At 40.6% G+C, this 15,627-nt stretch overlaps 1 protein-coding gene and 1 long non-coding RNA gene across 2 annotated transcripts in view; both read right to left on the bottom strand.

The window, feature by feature from the left end:
- LOC145449874 (uncharacterized) overlaps positions 1-15,627 on the bottom strand; it is a 157,283-nt gene that overhangs the window by 104,111 nt on the left and 37,545 nt on the right. The window lies entirely within an intron of this gene.
- LOC145449867 (uncharacterized) lies at positions 11,261-14,977 on the bottom strand. Its single transcript, XM_080328312.1, has 2 exons — positions 14,661-14,977; positions 11,261-12,106 (listed from the first exon to the last, which is right to left on the bottom strand). The coding sequence occupies exons 1-2, from the start codon at positions 14,794-14,796 to the stop codon at positions 11,418-11,420; spliced, it is 825 nt and encodes a 274-aa protein (XP_080184438.1). The 5' UTR covers positions 14,797-14,977; the 3' UTR covers positions 11,261-11,417.

Genomic DNA, 15,627 nt, shown 5'->3' with positions numbered 1-15,627 from the left:
CAAAGTCTTGTAGAAATATGGATTCTGAATTTTCTGTATAAGTGTACGTACAAGTACATGCATAGATTTATAGGAAAGGTTAGATATGTGGAATTGTGCGACATACAGAATGTACGTAGACGGACGCTGTTGTTGATTATCCTTTTGGCTGCAATGTTTACAATTTGTTTTTGTTTTTTTATTCCATAATTTCCAAATAGTCCGCGAATAATGAATATACACGACAAGTCATTGCGTTGCTGACAAATGTACCTTGCACATGTTCTGAAATTATATTTGATTGTCACTGACACTTGGTGAATCAGTCTACAATTTCACTGCCGTTCATTTGTATTTGGATTTTCTCATTTTCATTTCTAATGTCCGATTGTGTGCGATTTGATTGCTTGATTACTGTATTTCTTGTCTGATCTCCTGAGCTATATATTCTTTTCGTTAAGCTTATTTCACTCCCTCTATTATTTGAGAGCAGTGGTTCTCAAACTTTTTAGACACGCCCCCCTAGTTTGAGAACCGCTGTTTTAGAGCCTTCCAGCGTTGTCTTGGTCAGTATTCCTTGAGTTTTGGATCATTCTTCGACACTAGTTCTTTGTTTATATCAATATTATTAGTAGAATTATCGATGCCCAAAATTTGACATTCACACCAGGCCGATTTTCTTTATTTTGATTTCGCAGTTGCCGCCAGCGCGGACCACTTCCAGGCTTGTTAAAACACCGCTTACCCGGATTATATAGCGAGGAAACATTTTGATGTCGGATGAAGATGCTCACATAAGCCCCGAAATATTCTGAAATGTTGAACACCTGTTTACAATTTAACACTCGATTCGATAATCACCACAGAATACGTCCTATGTTCGTTTCGAAAAGTATTACCGAACAAAAAGTACTGCAACTCGCCATTTCAAATATCTTTACATTCGCGACCTGTGGTAAACGCAGTCGTCTCTGTACCCGTTATGTTATTATTGCTTAATTGGTTAATAATCCGAATGTTCTATTCTACAGGCCCACGTATGAAATAATTGCCATTTCCTGCATTGTTTGTCTTAGTTAATAAAGCCTTATAGATGTAAAGAGTTCGATTGACGACAAAACCTAGATCCGCTTTCAATGAAGCAATCATACCGATATAAACAAACAATTATAACTTCATGTATCTGCGGCCATATTATCTCAAACTGATCGATCGTTCTGAGTAATTCAGTGCGGTTTTATTTGCGATGTGTTATATATACATGTCATGCACCTTATTTAGTTAAGTTGATCGCGTCAACGCGTGTATTATGAAATATCGAAATCTTTGAAGACGTGCTAGTGAAGTCGCCGAAATACCGCTTTTGTTAGGACTTTCCACACGCTTCCACGATTTCGAGAAAGTCCTTATAAGCTTATATTTTGAACAGGCGACCATTTCTTCTCCAATGCACGATTTCCCGTCAATAGCCGAGATTTGAAACAGGGCCGTCGCGTTCTTGTATCAACAACCAATCAACCGGACGATGGGTAGCGAAATATCGCTTTCCTTTTGACATTTGCGGCCATTTTGGTGTGGAAATTGTTTCAAATCGGAGACTTGTTTAGCCGTTCGCATGGTGGCTCGCTCTCCAACCCAAAACATGTCATGTATCGAAGGATGTATTTCTGTATGCGGCACAATCAAGTCTACTCATGGATGGCCCCGTGAATATTGTTGTGCTTCGCGAAGCGGCGACCGTGACCCGTTTTGTAACAACATCCCTGTTGGCTCGTGCGCCGGCACGAAAGTAGTAACAGAAAGTTCAGTCACCGGTAACTTGTATTGCATTCACTTCAAAATCACCAATTTCACGGGCTCGCGTCATTGCCGTTATGGATCCCAGCGATGTGCATTCGGAAGTGGTGTGCATCTGATTTGAAATTCGATATTGTGCTTGGGTCTAGTTGGCATTTCTACTTTACTTACTTATCGAATTTCAATTATTCTAATAATTTTCATCCCAGATCATCTTAGGCTGTTTTAGTGCTGCGATATTTTACGAGGGCTAAATGCGGTGATCATCTCACCACCACATCCCACATATCCACCTGCATTCGCCATTGGTCGGCGAGGAGTTCGTTTACTTTTGCAAGTTTAGAGAAGGTTCAGAATTATTAGTGTTCAATATCGCCGATAAAATTTCAAAAACAATCAACGACAAACAATATCTAAAATCAAAACACGTGTGGTATTGTCTTACTCGGCAGCCTTTAGCAGTATGAGCCGCAGTAAATTTTTAATTTATGAACATTTGTGGTTTGAAGACTGTTACGCGAAAACAATAAATACTCCGAAACCGGTCCGCAGAGCAAGAAAGGTTAACGATCCCTGGATTACGCCACATCACCTCTGTGACGTCACGCAATTCGTGGTACATTATGCCCATTTATATCTTCCACATACCTTATACACAGGATAGTATCAGAATTAACTGTGAGATTTGGACTTGAGAATACTATCCCCCATATGTCCAAGCAGCTCCATTGTGGTATTGAGTCGATATAAAGTGCTTATGACCCCTGTCGAAATATCAAAGTTTGGAAGAAAAAAATCAGCATCGCCGTTGACCTATATACCTCTGCGTACAGGTGATATCCCAAAATACCTAATCAAATCACTAATCAGATCAGTAATATCTTAATATCTTAAGATTGATACCCGGTTGTGTCAACGCGATAACGATCGCATAAGCCAACCAAACGGAAAGGCAAGCAGCAGAAGTGCGAGCAATTGCGGTCGCTTTCTAGCACCAGATCAAGGCTTATGTGACAAGTGATTTTAGTGATGATTATAGAATTATCTTCCTCACTTCTCATTCGTTTGATCTATCTCGCGCTGAGGTCCAACGTGGCAAGTTCCTTCAACTGAGGCATTCCAACAACAACCAACATCTGGTCAATGTTTCCCCAAGCGCAGATGCCGCTGTGACGTTGTGTTGCTACTGAACACGCCGGTAATAGATCAAAACACATATCCGAGGATTGTTTACGCTCGCTCGCGACATCCGATCGCCCACTTCTCTATATTTTGGAGCCTGTCGCATTAGCAGGCGTGATTGAGAGGGTGCTTCTCATCTGACAACAGCATACGTGGTTGTGACACGACCCCTCTCTACACGCTCGGGGGGTCTTCATTGAATACGATGCAAATAATTAGGTACACCGTGTCGTTGCAATGGCAATGGAAACGCTCAATCTGTGTCATTTATCAAGTCGGTTTTCTTCTCTTGCATTATGTCATGTTCCTTATGTTCTCATTAGGCCTGTGCTGTCCAACCTATTTGAGCAGTCCTAGAAGTCGCTATGTGTATTGTGCATTCGGCGTTTCATAGGCTGTGAAGTGGGCCTACAGTCTACACGGTAGCCGATGGAGAGGTAATTTTGATATACATGCATGGGGGATATGAGGAGGGTTGTTATCCATGTTGTTTCGACATCAATGGTCATTCTACAACAGGCCACTTCTCGATTTTATCATTCACGAACTATCAACTGTATAGGTTTATAGCATGGCCTACATAAGGTGTGAAAGCGATGAGAAGTCCATATTGATCCCCAATACTTGGGTAGGTGATAAGTAGTGGTAGGTGATAAGTATGCAAATCAGACAATCGCTACATTCGGATACTAAATTTCGCTGTCACGCCCATTCCAATGCGTGAAAACGGGTCAAATATAACCATTAACCATCATTGCGAAATGCGCAGATCTAATCCATGGGTGTGTAGCGGGCTCCGTGTATACGTGTGCCATTGTTCGCGTCTGCTTGGGATGTAAAGAAATGCCGAACCCCCTCCACACCTGAGATATATCTCCGTAAGAATTGGTGTATTTTATGCGTTTGTACCGACTGGAGTGTGCATGAAAGTCAAATTTTGTACCAAAAAGCGCCAAAGACTGATTTGTATCGTACGCTGGGGGGAAAGCGGTAAAATACGGTGAAATTCGGTTTGCAGTGCAGACCTGACTTAACTCAGTTGAAGTTGTCCAAGCTTATATGCGAGAAGCCTAAATCACTCGACATTTCCGTATCCAATTACAACCCCACTCTCATGTGAGGTGTTTACATCAACAGTAAGGTTGGTCGGAGACTTTGTGGTAGGCGGTCACCGAAACGGCTAGTACGTCTTTGATCGCTACCAAATCCTTACATATGTTGTCGTTAATTCCACCCTTATGCAGCTTAGTCGATACATACGCCATCGCGTATAAGGTTACCTCGATCAAACGCGTATGATGTACAGCAGGCGATGACTTTGGTCGGTTAGGAGTAGCTGGGCGATCCATCAAAAGGCAGCTGCACAAATTCTGCGCGAAAAATCGGACCATCGTCATAAATACTCAGGCTGCCTGGCGTAATTTGTGGAGCACTTCGTCTTATGCGTGATGCGATTGCTGTTAGTTACGCATCGGCTAATATGGACACGGGCATCCTTTACCAATGACTTGATATACGTATTAAATAAATTCACTATCATGCCTAAAATCAACAAACAACAAGTTGCAACGCTTTAATCAACCGGATCGTGTCAACTGCGAATAGTCAAGTTCGGGCGGGTGTATCGGATATAAATTATCATCGATGTCAGCATCTGCTTTCGCGATGTTGCCGTTGTAGGTATACCTGGTTGTAATGACTTGAGTAACGATTTTTTGATGACTCGACTTGACTCGAGTCATTTTCTTAAAAATGAAAAATAACTCGACTCGACTCAAGTCAATTTGTGTATTGACTCGACTTGTACTCGAGTCATTGCGCATGACTCGGACCGAGTCATATGACTCGAGACTGGATCTACCAAGACAGGCATTTCATTGTAATTTCGAATAATAGTCAAGTTATCGCGGTATTATTTTTCGTCTATCAGTACTCGAACCTGAAAATGTTAACAGAAACTGTTAAAAGTGAAGAAGACTAGCATATTATGAATGCGAAGCATTCGATATCATCGAGCAGAGTTGTAAAAGTTGGGTTTCACATGACATTAACTCGGAACTGAACAGTCAACACAATGACTTGGACTCGGACTCGAGTCAAAACACTATGACTCGGACTCGACACTCTACTCCGTGACTTGGACTCGGACATGACTCGGTGGTGAATTGAAAATGACTCGACTTGAATCGAGTCAACACCATAAAAGTAAGATTTGACTTGTGACTCGGAGCCCTGTGACTAGGTTACAACACTGTCGGTGTATCATTTGCCAGTGTCTCATTGGGTTTGGGTAGAACAGGGTTGGGTTAGGGCTAGATTTAGATTAGAGAAAAGAAAGAAGACAAGAAGATGATAAAATCGACACTTTCTGCCTAAAATTAGACTTTCCCAAATATAATAAAATGTCTTCTCTCAATTATTGATTGCTGGCAATTTGTGAAGAGTCTTATCAGATTTCACCCTCATTTTGGTTATGATAGCTTTTAACAATTTGAAATCCAATGTTGACTTCACATGTGGACCTAAAGTTGCAATCAAAACAAATATCAATTTAAAACAAACGCGTTTAAAACATGATCCTTGTTTAAAACATTTTTTCTAGTCATGACGTCAAGAATCAATAATTATGGCGTCACAGTGGATTGTCATTCACAATTAAAAATAAATGGTAAAAATGGTCGCTTCGACGAAAAGGGCTTCTGACCACTGTCATAAACAGCCCAAAATATCTTCAACCAGGACTGCATCGCTATGCAGCATTTTTACTGTCGTCAGAAGGCTCATTCCGTACCAATTATCTATATCTATTTGCTATCACTGTCGAACCAACGACTCTTTCGAGGGTTCCAACCACTCCATATCGTCGACTGTATTGGGTGTAAATCGTCCGTAGGCTCATAGGCCTACTACGTGTTTTTCGAAAGTATATACTCAATTATGGCATAATTATACGTTTGAAAAAAACAGGCATCGGTTTAAAACAACATTCGTTTTAAATGCAACCCTGTGTGGGCCGCAAATACGTTCCCGACGTCAGATTATAAACCACCTCCAAATCAAAGTCCATACTGTTGCTTGGTGGTGATGAACCTTATAATAATCCGAATTTCACGATCCACATCTAGTTTTCACTGGCATTTTACATGCCAAATCCTGTCAGAAATTCTGCATCTGGGTTATCCAAGTTCAAATTTATATTTACGCTTGCAGGCGGGCCACAACCCAAACGATGCGGGACCACAATCTCGAAGCCTTTAAGCCAAAGCTTCAATTTATATTACAAGAGTCTCTCGTCACGGTATGGATAACGTGTCGAAGAAACGGGCTGATTTCAATATGGACAACACACATTGCACCTGCACGAGATAAATCGAAAGATTTCAATTTGTCGGCCAATTATACTCTCCCGCCGGCAGACTTTTTGACAGATCAGTTTGATTCGATCGCGCCCTAACGGCTTTCGCATTCGTCCATGACACGGCGCCGGGTTTAACGACGTGTTTCCCAAGAAAATGGCGAGGCGATGCGCGCGCCAATTAAATAAGCTAAGCCACAAATTGACACGGTCGATCATTATCAAAGATCTTGGAGTCGATTAATGATTGCGTGGTCTATTATGCCGGGCTGAGCTAGCGAAATACAACACTGGTATTTTGTCTTACTGCGTGGATGGCGGGTATCCGCTAATAAGCTCTCATATAGCACGAAGAAAGCACCGTGCCTGACCGCCGGTGATGTAATCAGGTAAATGGGATTGTTATGATGTATGAGACCGTGGCACGCTTCGTAACGGGGAAATACTGTAAAGAAAACTGATATTATACCGTTTACAAATGCTATATAAGACACTAGTACCCTAAAGATTCGCTGTACCAAGAATGGACCATCAATCAAAATTCAAAACTATGCGGGGCATGTACTGGCGGATTAAGTTTTCTATACACATTGCTGGGAGGTCGACTAAAGCATACTATTTCTACTGACTTTATAAATGCGCTTTTGATTTTACGGACTTAATGAGGCGATGCCGTCTCCTTCTACACCAACTGTTCCCAAACTTTTTCTAATCAACGCCCCTTATCAAGCTCGACATATATTTATCGCCCTCGCAAATCTAGTGGTAGTCAGTAATGAAATGCTTCTACTTCTTCTCAGTAATCAAGTAGGTAATCTATAAGTTTCATTCCCCAAGTAGTCGTATTTGTATAGTAGGCCTACTTCTATATACTACTTCTCATGCATTAATTTTTGCATACGTAGTTTTTGAGTGCACTTCAACGACGCATTGCTATGAAATTGATAAAATTCATCAGCAAGTTCGACTGGTGTAATGCAGTGGCTCTCCTACTTTTTAGAACGCGAACCAAATCTGAGTGTTATAATCATCTTGCTACCCAAGCCTCCCACATCGATGAAATGCATTTTTAATTTTGGTATATGCTACGTTTTTACGGGCATGTGTGACTCATGTTTGGATCACGACCCATACCTATACGAACCTGTGTTGTCATGTGAAGCACATTTCCCAGTTTGATCTTTTCACATATCGCAGGCTAGGATGAGTCAAGCATTGAACAGATTTGTTTTTGTCAACAACCACTGATTATCATATATTCCTCCTCAGCAAGAAAAATATGATTGACTAAACGTTCTGAGATATCATCCCGTCCTCATCGCACCGTTCGCATTGTTCTTCCCCGTGCCTGTCAAAATCGTCCCCAGGGAACGATATCACCCACTTTGCGGGAACCACTGTCATAGACAAAAGACGCGTATCTCCAAAACTACGACTGACATTTGCCCAAAAAATGACGTCATTGCCCATGAGATATGAACTTGTTCGAATTCTTTTTAGGATAGGAATTGGAGAACGGGTGACGCAATTCGCGATAGTATATAGCATACCATAAAAGTGATAGGATTCAATATTTTTCAGTCAGCTCTGTCATAGTTGTTGCAGTTTTCAGCCAGTTCTGGTACAGACGTCTTCGATAGTAACCATAATGCTAACCGGTTCTCCGATAATGATGATCTCATCAAACCGGTTGAATTCGATCACTGCCTGGTCCGTCTATAGGAGTTAACCATAGGACCGTGTAATCGTGTATATACCAGAGATGAGCATGGATTAGGATTAGGTTTTGAAAAAACAGGATTTGTGAAATTTTGTCGGATTTGGATTGGATCTGGATTGGACATTTCTTGCAGAACGGATTAGGATTTGGATTGGATTGACTTATTTTCAGGGAGATTGAAATGCCGTGTGGCGAATGGCGACAAACTTTATGCAGATCAGTTATTAATGTACTTAAGGTCACTAAGTTATCTTGAATCAAGTGAATCGTTCGTTGTGAAAGAAAATTTTCGAATCCCTCCATTGCATAAATTAGTATTTTTTCTGAATTTCCAGTTGGAATCGGATTAGGATTGGTCATGGACATAAATATGTAAAAGTTATGGATTAGGATTTGGATTAGGATTCGAAGGTTCGGATTTGGATTGGATTAGAACATAGAAATTTCAAGTCCGCTCATCTCTGGTATATACCCTGTAGCAGGTATTTGACATAGGAACATGCACACACCATATAGCAGTGCTCTTCACCGGGGTGGTCGAATATGTACATGGCAAGCACCGGTACGATAAACTAGACAAGGGTGTATCACAAACTTGTTACACGAAACTGATAATTTTTTCAACAATATTTAGTTAGCAAACTTAAGTGAAGTGCGTGTCACACTTAACGCATGTTTTGGATAATACAACCGTCGTTTATGATGAACTTAACTGATGAATTGAAGATTTAAATTGAATACAGAATTTTGGTATGGAAATATTTATTAAAGAGACACCATAGAGTACCACATGCGGCCAGTGACAACATTTCGTGTGCGTCCCGCGAAGGCACCGAGAAACATAATAAAAATATTGATAAATGTTTTATTGTTAGCCTAATAGCCCGTCCTCGAGGCCCACGTATCTTGACACGTTTCGGTTGCTAAACATCCAAGCAAATCCAACCGGATATGAGATAGTTCGGATCGCATATAGTCATTTTCTATTGGGACTCCAACTTTCAGTGCTGTACTTGAAAATTACCGGTTGTGTGTTGTAGAGTCGTCCTCTATGCTAGTTGCAAGTCATTCATAACTTCGATCTCGACTCATCCATAATGCCATGTCCAAATCAATACAAAAAGCGAAAAAAGTTTTGTTGCTGCAATTTGAAACACCATTTGATTCCGATCACCCAAATTACAGGCACAATTTATCAAATTATGAAGTGCAAATCAAATCAACCGAATTAATCAAATGTTTTTGAGGCAACAGTAAATTATGTCGTGTATGTCGTCCTATTGAAAGTACGCGAAGAGGCAAGTTTAACATGGCAAGCCTTTTATTGAAACGTGTTTAAAGGTATGCTGGTTATGACGCTGTCAGCATTGTGCGTTCCCAAGTTGACCAAATGCAGAATCAGCATACATCTATGAGGCGCTGCTTCCATATTCATACTTCCATCTTTAAGAATCGGCTCAGCATACTTTGTCCGGATTGATTGAGAATGGCCACTTGGCTAGCTTATAAAATGTCGTCACCGTTTCTGACGTACACGCGTTCATCAGATCAATGTTTAAATTGTTTGCGTATTGTCTCCATGTCTTCAGTTACTATATGGTTACCATATCATCAAATAAAAGATTGCGTCGAGGTTTTTTATTTCGAATACACTGTAATGAGGCCAACGAAGGGATTCGGATGTTGAAAGCGCTCCGCGAGCTGGAAAGTTTGCCCGGCCATAGACTGACTTTCGGTTGCAGCTGTTAAATGTATGAAGCAGCTCCGTGCTTCTTCAAATGCCATCAATGTATTTACGCGAAAGTTTTCAAATATCGGAAGAAAGATTGAACCTCGCAACTCCATCCACTGAGTAGGGGTGCAACGGAGAAAAGATATCATACCTCCATTTGAGTTATTAGTTCATAATGTTTGCCAGTCATTAATAGAATCATTTCCATTTTCTCAAGTTCGTTGGCATGCTGTCTTCATGACGGCGATGGTGGGCCTACTTACAAGCAACCTGCAGACATAATCGAACTCTAACGCAGACAGTGTGTAAAACCTTGACGGGATGAAATGCGTAATGATTTTTCATATTCCCTATACCTCAGTTTACAATTTACATTGCATGAGTTCGTCATAATAGCTTTAAGGGGTAACCAAACCAAAATAAGGTTGAAGAGAACTGCCTTTTAATATAACATAGGACCGTGCGGATTCCATGTACCGGTCTGACCTCCATCCGGCCGAGTTTAGGAGCTTCCCGAAGTCGCATTAGCTTTCATGGAAATATTCTACTGAAATATAAGCGTACTCAATTAGTAGAGTGTTTGTACATTGTAGGATTCGTATTCAATAGAGTGCACTAACACTTTCCATATCTGGATCCTTATAAAAAAATGAAGAAAAAAATGATATCTTTTTAAACTATAGAGCTTATCGGAAATTTTTAATTGCCAGTTTTGGAAAATAATCAACTGTTTTCTCATCGCAAACGAACAGCTTTTGAAAAATTGTTGAACAGTATTATCGCCAAGAGGGGTTAGGTTTGAGTCCCGGCTCTGGTAACATACCAAGTGTGAGCGATATCCATCTGGGCTCAGAGGTGGTCAGTATACTATAGCTATAGCGAAGTATTTCTACTTTTCAGAGTACTAGAAAAATGTTTTGCCTACTTGTGCTAGACTTAGTTAAGTCGTTACTCAAGTGGTTACGGTTGTACATTATTGTAAATTCTAATTGCAAAATTCTTTAGGTCAAACTAGGTACTTCTCCCATTTATATTTTGAAAACTAGAAACTATTTTTGGGATAAGTTTGCATCCCTGTTATGAGTAAAAATGTCATAAGAACCGCGTGGAAGCAGATAACTAAATATGTTTACGGAGATTGCACGCATTTTTAGTGTCATATAGTGACGTCAAAGTTCTCATGCAGGAAAATCTATCGACAGCGGATTTAGTGATAGTCGTGATGATTCCGCTACTTCTGGAACACATGGCCTCTCGGATGCATATATACCCTGTGAATAGTTGGTCGACTGCACTCATTCAATGTGCTGTTAGCTGAGGCCGTAACAAAAATAATAGAACTTCTTGGTACAGAACTACAATATGCAATTGAATAGAATATTCATATTGAAATACACCCGAATTTTTTGGCTGACACTCGTCAAGAGTAATCGTCAGCATTTAGTAGAGACGCACATCATGTGCTGTAATCTGTTTGTTCTGTATCTTTTAAGGATAAATTATGTATAATTTTTATTCGAATAGTAAATTTACATCAATTCCATCTTGTTCCATGCCGACATAATTGAATTTCAAGTCACCAGTTACATTCCAAATGTGGATCGATGTCGTCCCGACACTTATTCGCACAGGCTCAAAACGGTAAGGTAACATCACACAATCGCCATACTTCGGAACGCAATACTCTTCGCCCGCCTTCCGCGATAATTTTCACTCAGAGATTTATGCAACCTCAAAAACCTCTCATCCTCCACAGGCCACCGTCCTTCCAACGGCACTATATAAGCTTTGGTAACTTTCGACTCGACTAATTCAGGAATGTCATGCCTAGTCGCGTTCATTGGTACTACATCCGGACCAGGCGTGATATTTAAGTCGCTGTGCGTCGCCAGAGGGACTAATTTGTCTGATGATAGTTTGCGATCCGTCGTATTCAAGTTGGCTTTCTCCGTAACAAAAGTAACTGTCTTCTTGCTGCCGCTGACTGGTGCTGTCATAGCAGTGGCTGTTGGCGATATGGTTCGCGCGTCGTCCGCTAATCTTCCAGCTTCGGACATTGCTACTTTTGGCAAACGTAGCCGGTCGTAATTGGCAGTTTTGCGTTTGTTCACCCTGCTTCTGGGCGTTCTGTCTGCCGTTATTTTCGACGGGTCCACGTTTTTCAGCAGGTCTTTCATGACGGCTGTTTTTTGACGTTGCTTTTCCATGAATAGTTTCTGCTGCCATTTGGAATGTAACATGAAGTTATACCGTTGTTTAGACATTTCGAATAACTTGGATTCGAGCATTTTCTGCTCTGTCACGTTCTTGGGTGGTTGCGCTGATACCCTCGATGAGTTTCCTGGCGAATAAAGATATTTTTTAATCGTTAGAATTGCAGTGGCCATTAAGAACGGAGGAAGAACGTTTCGTTTGTAAATGTTGGACTATTTCCGTACCTATGAATAGATTTGCGTTGACATGATGTTAAGAACGTCAACCATTAAACCATGTAGTGCATGCGGCCCCGACAACATCTTGTGTTGCCCACGAAAACGTCAAGAATGTATTATCTCCATTCCTTCGATAATTATTTGTCAAATAAAATATTGCGATTATGCTTATAATCCCGATTTTACTAGTGCGGCCCGCGAATCGATTCAGATGTTGAATGCGGAGCGCGAGTTAAAACGTATTCCGACCCCTGATGCAGTGCATACACAGAAATGAAATAGTATTAACTCGCACATAATAATGGTGAGAAAACGCGTAGAAGTGGCTCGTGGACAGCTCCAGTGCCGCAGTATGTCCATAAAGTTAATAAAGTTTAGCACCATTGACAATAATCCGATTGCAAATAAAATAACTTGTTCAAGCTTCTTTTGTGTTTTTGGGTTTCGCGTTAGGAAACGAACCTTGAAAGGTTCTATCCTATAGTGAACATTTTTGGAAAATACCAGTATTTTCCAGTAATGAGTCTTGAGAATGTCACTTAACATATCACACTATTATAATATCAATTTAATAAGAATTTCACCATTTTAAAATACCACTAGACTGCGATACAATGAAAAGATAGGAGGGTGTCGAAACGACTTGTAGTATAGTCTTTGAAATCAGACACCCACCCGGGCCTAGGCGATGTAAAGAGGAGGCATGCACACTGAATGAAGCGTAAAAGACGATAATAGAAGAGGACATCTTACAAAATGAAGTGGCATCTGACGGAAGGCGAGATCGATATGTCAGGTCGTGGTCCGGTAAACTTGAGGGCTGACTAGTATATTTATTCAGTGGCAATCGCTTGTATTTCGACTGGAATGTGGACACTGGACATGCTCGACGACTGTCGGATAGCATCCATCACTGCTACATGCTTGACCGTACCTATATATTTCCTTGTAACAGTGGTTGAGTTATCTGCATCTGGTGGGACGGAACTGAGCGCACACGCATTTCAGACCTTCGTTAAACTCTATCTTCAGTTCTGACGTGAGAGAACCAGGCCAAAACGCAACATTTATTTAACAATTACGATACCCATAATGCACCTTGCCGATTTTTGCACATCTTTGCTGGTAAATGTCACTGTTAGGATTTTACGATACGGTAGCTAGCAAAAGGTGTCCGAATCATTGAAATATAGTATATATTATTTTATTTCCTGCGAGCATTGACGTGACAAAGTGTTGATGACATCTGCTAGATGTCGGTCTGGGTAAATGCTTGAATCAGGAATCGATACCAGTTCTGTCATTACATGTAGACACCACATATGCAGTCTGCATTGCAAACAGCATGGCAGTATAGGACTATAGGTGCTCTGCAGTCTGCACCAAGTGCAATATTCGCGATTCATCAATCAGAAGTATAGGGTTTTTCGCAACATCTCTTCATATTTAATCCACGAATCCTCAGGTCTCTATACGTCAAAAGGGGGGCGATAATTCGGTATGGTTCGATTACCGAGCACAATTAGCTATATTTTACACTTTTATATCCATATGCCATGCCATTCGTTAACGAGTATATATATATGTGTGTGTCGAAAAGTAGAAAAATATGAATCCAATGATAGGATTGAGAAATCTTTTCATAATCATTACGGTTCCGCATTCTCTTACCTAGACTTGGACACCAAGAAAATTTTCAGCTTTTCCGAATTATATTAGAATTAGAATTATTGCTCAACATTATTTTTAAAACTAGACTGCACAGTTTTTCCAAATAATATTAGAATTATAGCTACACGGTTTATTTTCAAATTATATTATTATCAATAGTCAATCAATAGGCCTACTAGTTAGCCCTCTAGTTTACCGGACCACGATCTAACATATCGATCTCGCCTTCAGACACATATAGAGCACCTTCTCTATCACCTATCCTTTTATATAATCTTCTTTTACTTTTCATTCAGTGTGCAGCATGCCTCCTTTTTTGAATCGCCTAGGCCAGGTGGGTGTCTGACTTCGACGACTACTCGAAGTCGTTTCGACACCTTCCTATCTTTCATTGTATCGCATTCTTGTGGTGTATTGAAATGAAGAATCGAACTTGAATCGAACTGAATTTTCGAAAACTTGGACATTGAATCATGTTCATTGTCCATACCAAATCACAGTTCCTTCTCCTATACGCGTGAAAAATGCAAATGCCTGCACCAGCAAGATTGGCTACATTGGCACAGATTGACTGCACCACACAATTCTCCTATAGCATTTCAGGGAAACCAGAAATCATAGATTGGAATTTAAATTAGAGCATAGAAACATTTCACAAATTAGATTCGAATTAGCCTTGGAGCAAAGAAACATTTCACAAATTATATTACAATTATATTACAGGCAATTCGCTCTAATTAGTCTAATTAAACAACTAGAATTATATAGTTGTTCAAGTTTGCTCTATCTCACCTCTACCAAACTCTATTTTAGTGTCGGAAATCCACGCCTCAATCTCGTCCATCGCATCCCTTCGCTTGCCTTTCAGGCAGCGACTTACCACTGACGTAGTGGCCTTGGAGCCTGAACCTTTATGGTCAGTTTTCATAGCTGCAGATTCTTTGTTGCAAAGAGTTAAATAATCAATTAACCTGCGCCTGCGAAGATGGTTTATATCCCTTGATCATTGCTAAATTCACTCACGAGAAGGCTTACTTTCCCGTCGCACATTAAGTATACTACAAAGCGTTGTCATTGATAGAATATGTTTACTAGCAAATCGTTTCTTTTCTTCTTTGGCAGACTGGTCGATGTATACATTGTGCCTCAGTGAGATCGCGTGTAATGGATATCGTGTGTCAATTCGCTCAATTAGCAATATAATCGTAGCGTCTTGAGCGATGTTTTGGTTTTGCAAACTGTACAATAGCGATAAATTCGTTGTAACATTTACAGTCGGTCACCTGGGATTCTCGCTTCAACAATTGCGTCAACTGATTATCATTGGGGGCCTCAATATTAAGAATGAAGAATGCACGTACTACATAACATATGACGCGTACTCCTGCACATTGTACACTGTACGGGGCTAGAACCATCTCGACATGCGATACAAGCAAGGTACGCTGACCACTGAATATGATTCTGGCATTGCAATGAGATAGAGCCTGACACTGAATTTGAAAGATCCAAAATCCCATGCAAGATATAATGGCATCTTTATGTCTCAATATTAAAATATGAGGTATAGTCTACTTGCTACGACAGGCCAATTGGTTATATCATCGGTCTCGCATCGCATCGGTCTCCATATAATAGCAAGCCACTGACGTGTACAATCGATTCCAGTGCCGCTAAAACGGGTATAGAGTTGCGATAGGAGAGAGAGAGAGAGAGAGATGATATTCTTTCTCGCCTGCACCATCGAGATGCTTTGGCG

Source organism: Botryllus schlosseri, chromosome 11, assembly GCF_051294905.1.
Source record: "Botryllus schlosseri isolate E-star chromosome 11, Bs_hap1, whole genome shotgun sequence".
NCBI lineage: Eukaryota > Metazoa > Chordata > Ascidiacea > Stolidobranchia > Styelidae > Botryllus > Botryllus schlosseri.
This window is presented reverse-complemented; position numbering and strand designations above follow the sequence as displayed.

Excerpts from the sequence above, each read along its gene's own strand:
- LOC145449867 (XM_080328312.1), bottom strand. The coding sequence starts at position 14,796 with ATGAAAACTGACCATAAAGGTTCAGGCTCCAAGGCCACTACGTCAGTG. Across the intron at positions 12,107-14,660 it reads TAAAATAGAGTTTGGTAGAG|GAAACTCATCGAGGGTATCA; the intron begins GTGAGATAGAGC and ends TTTATTCGCCAG.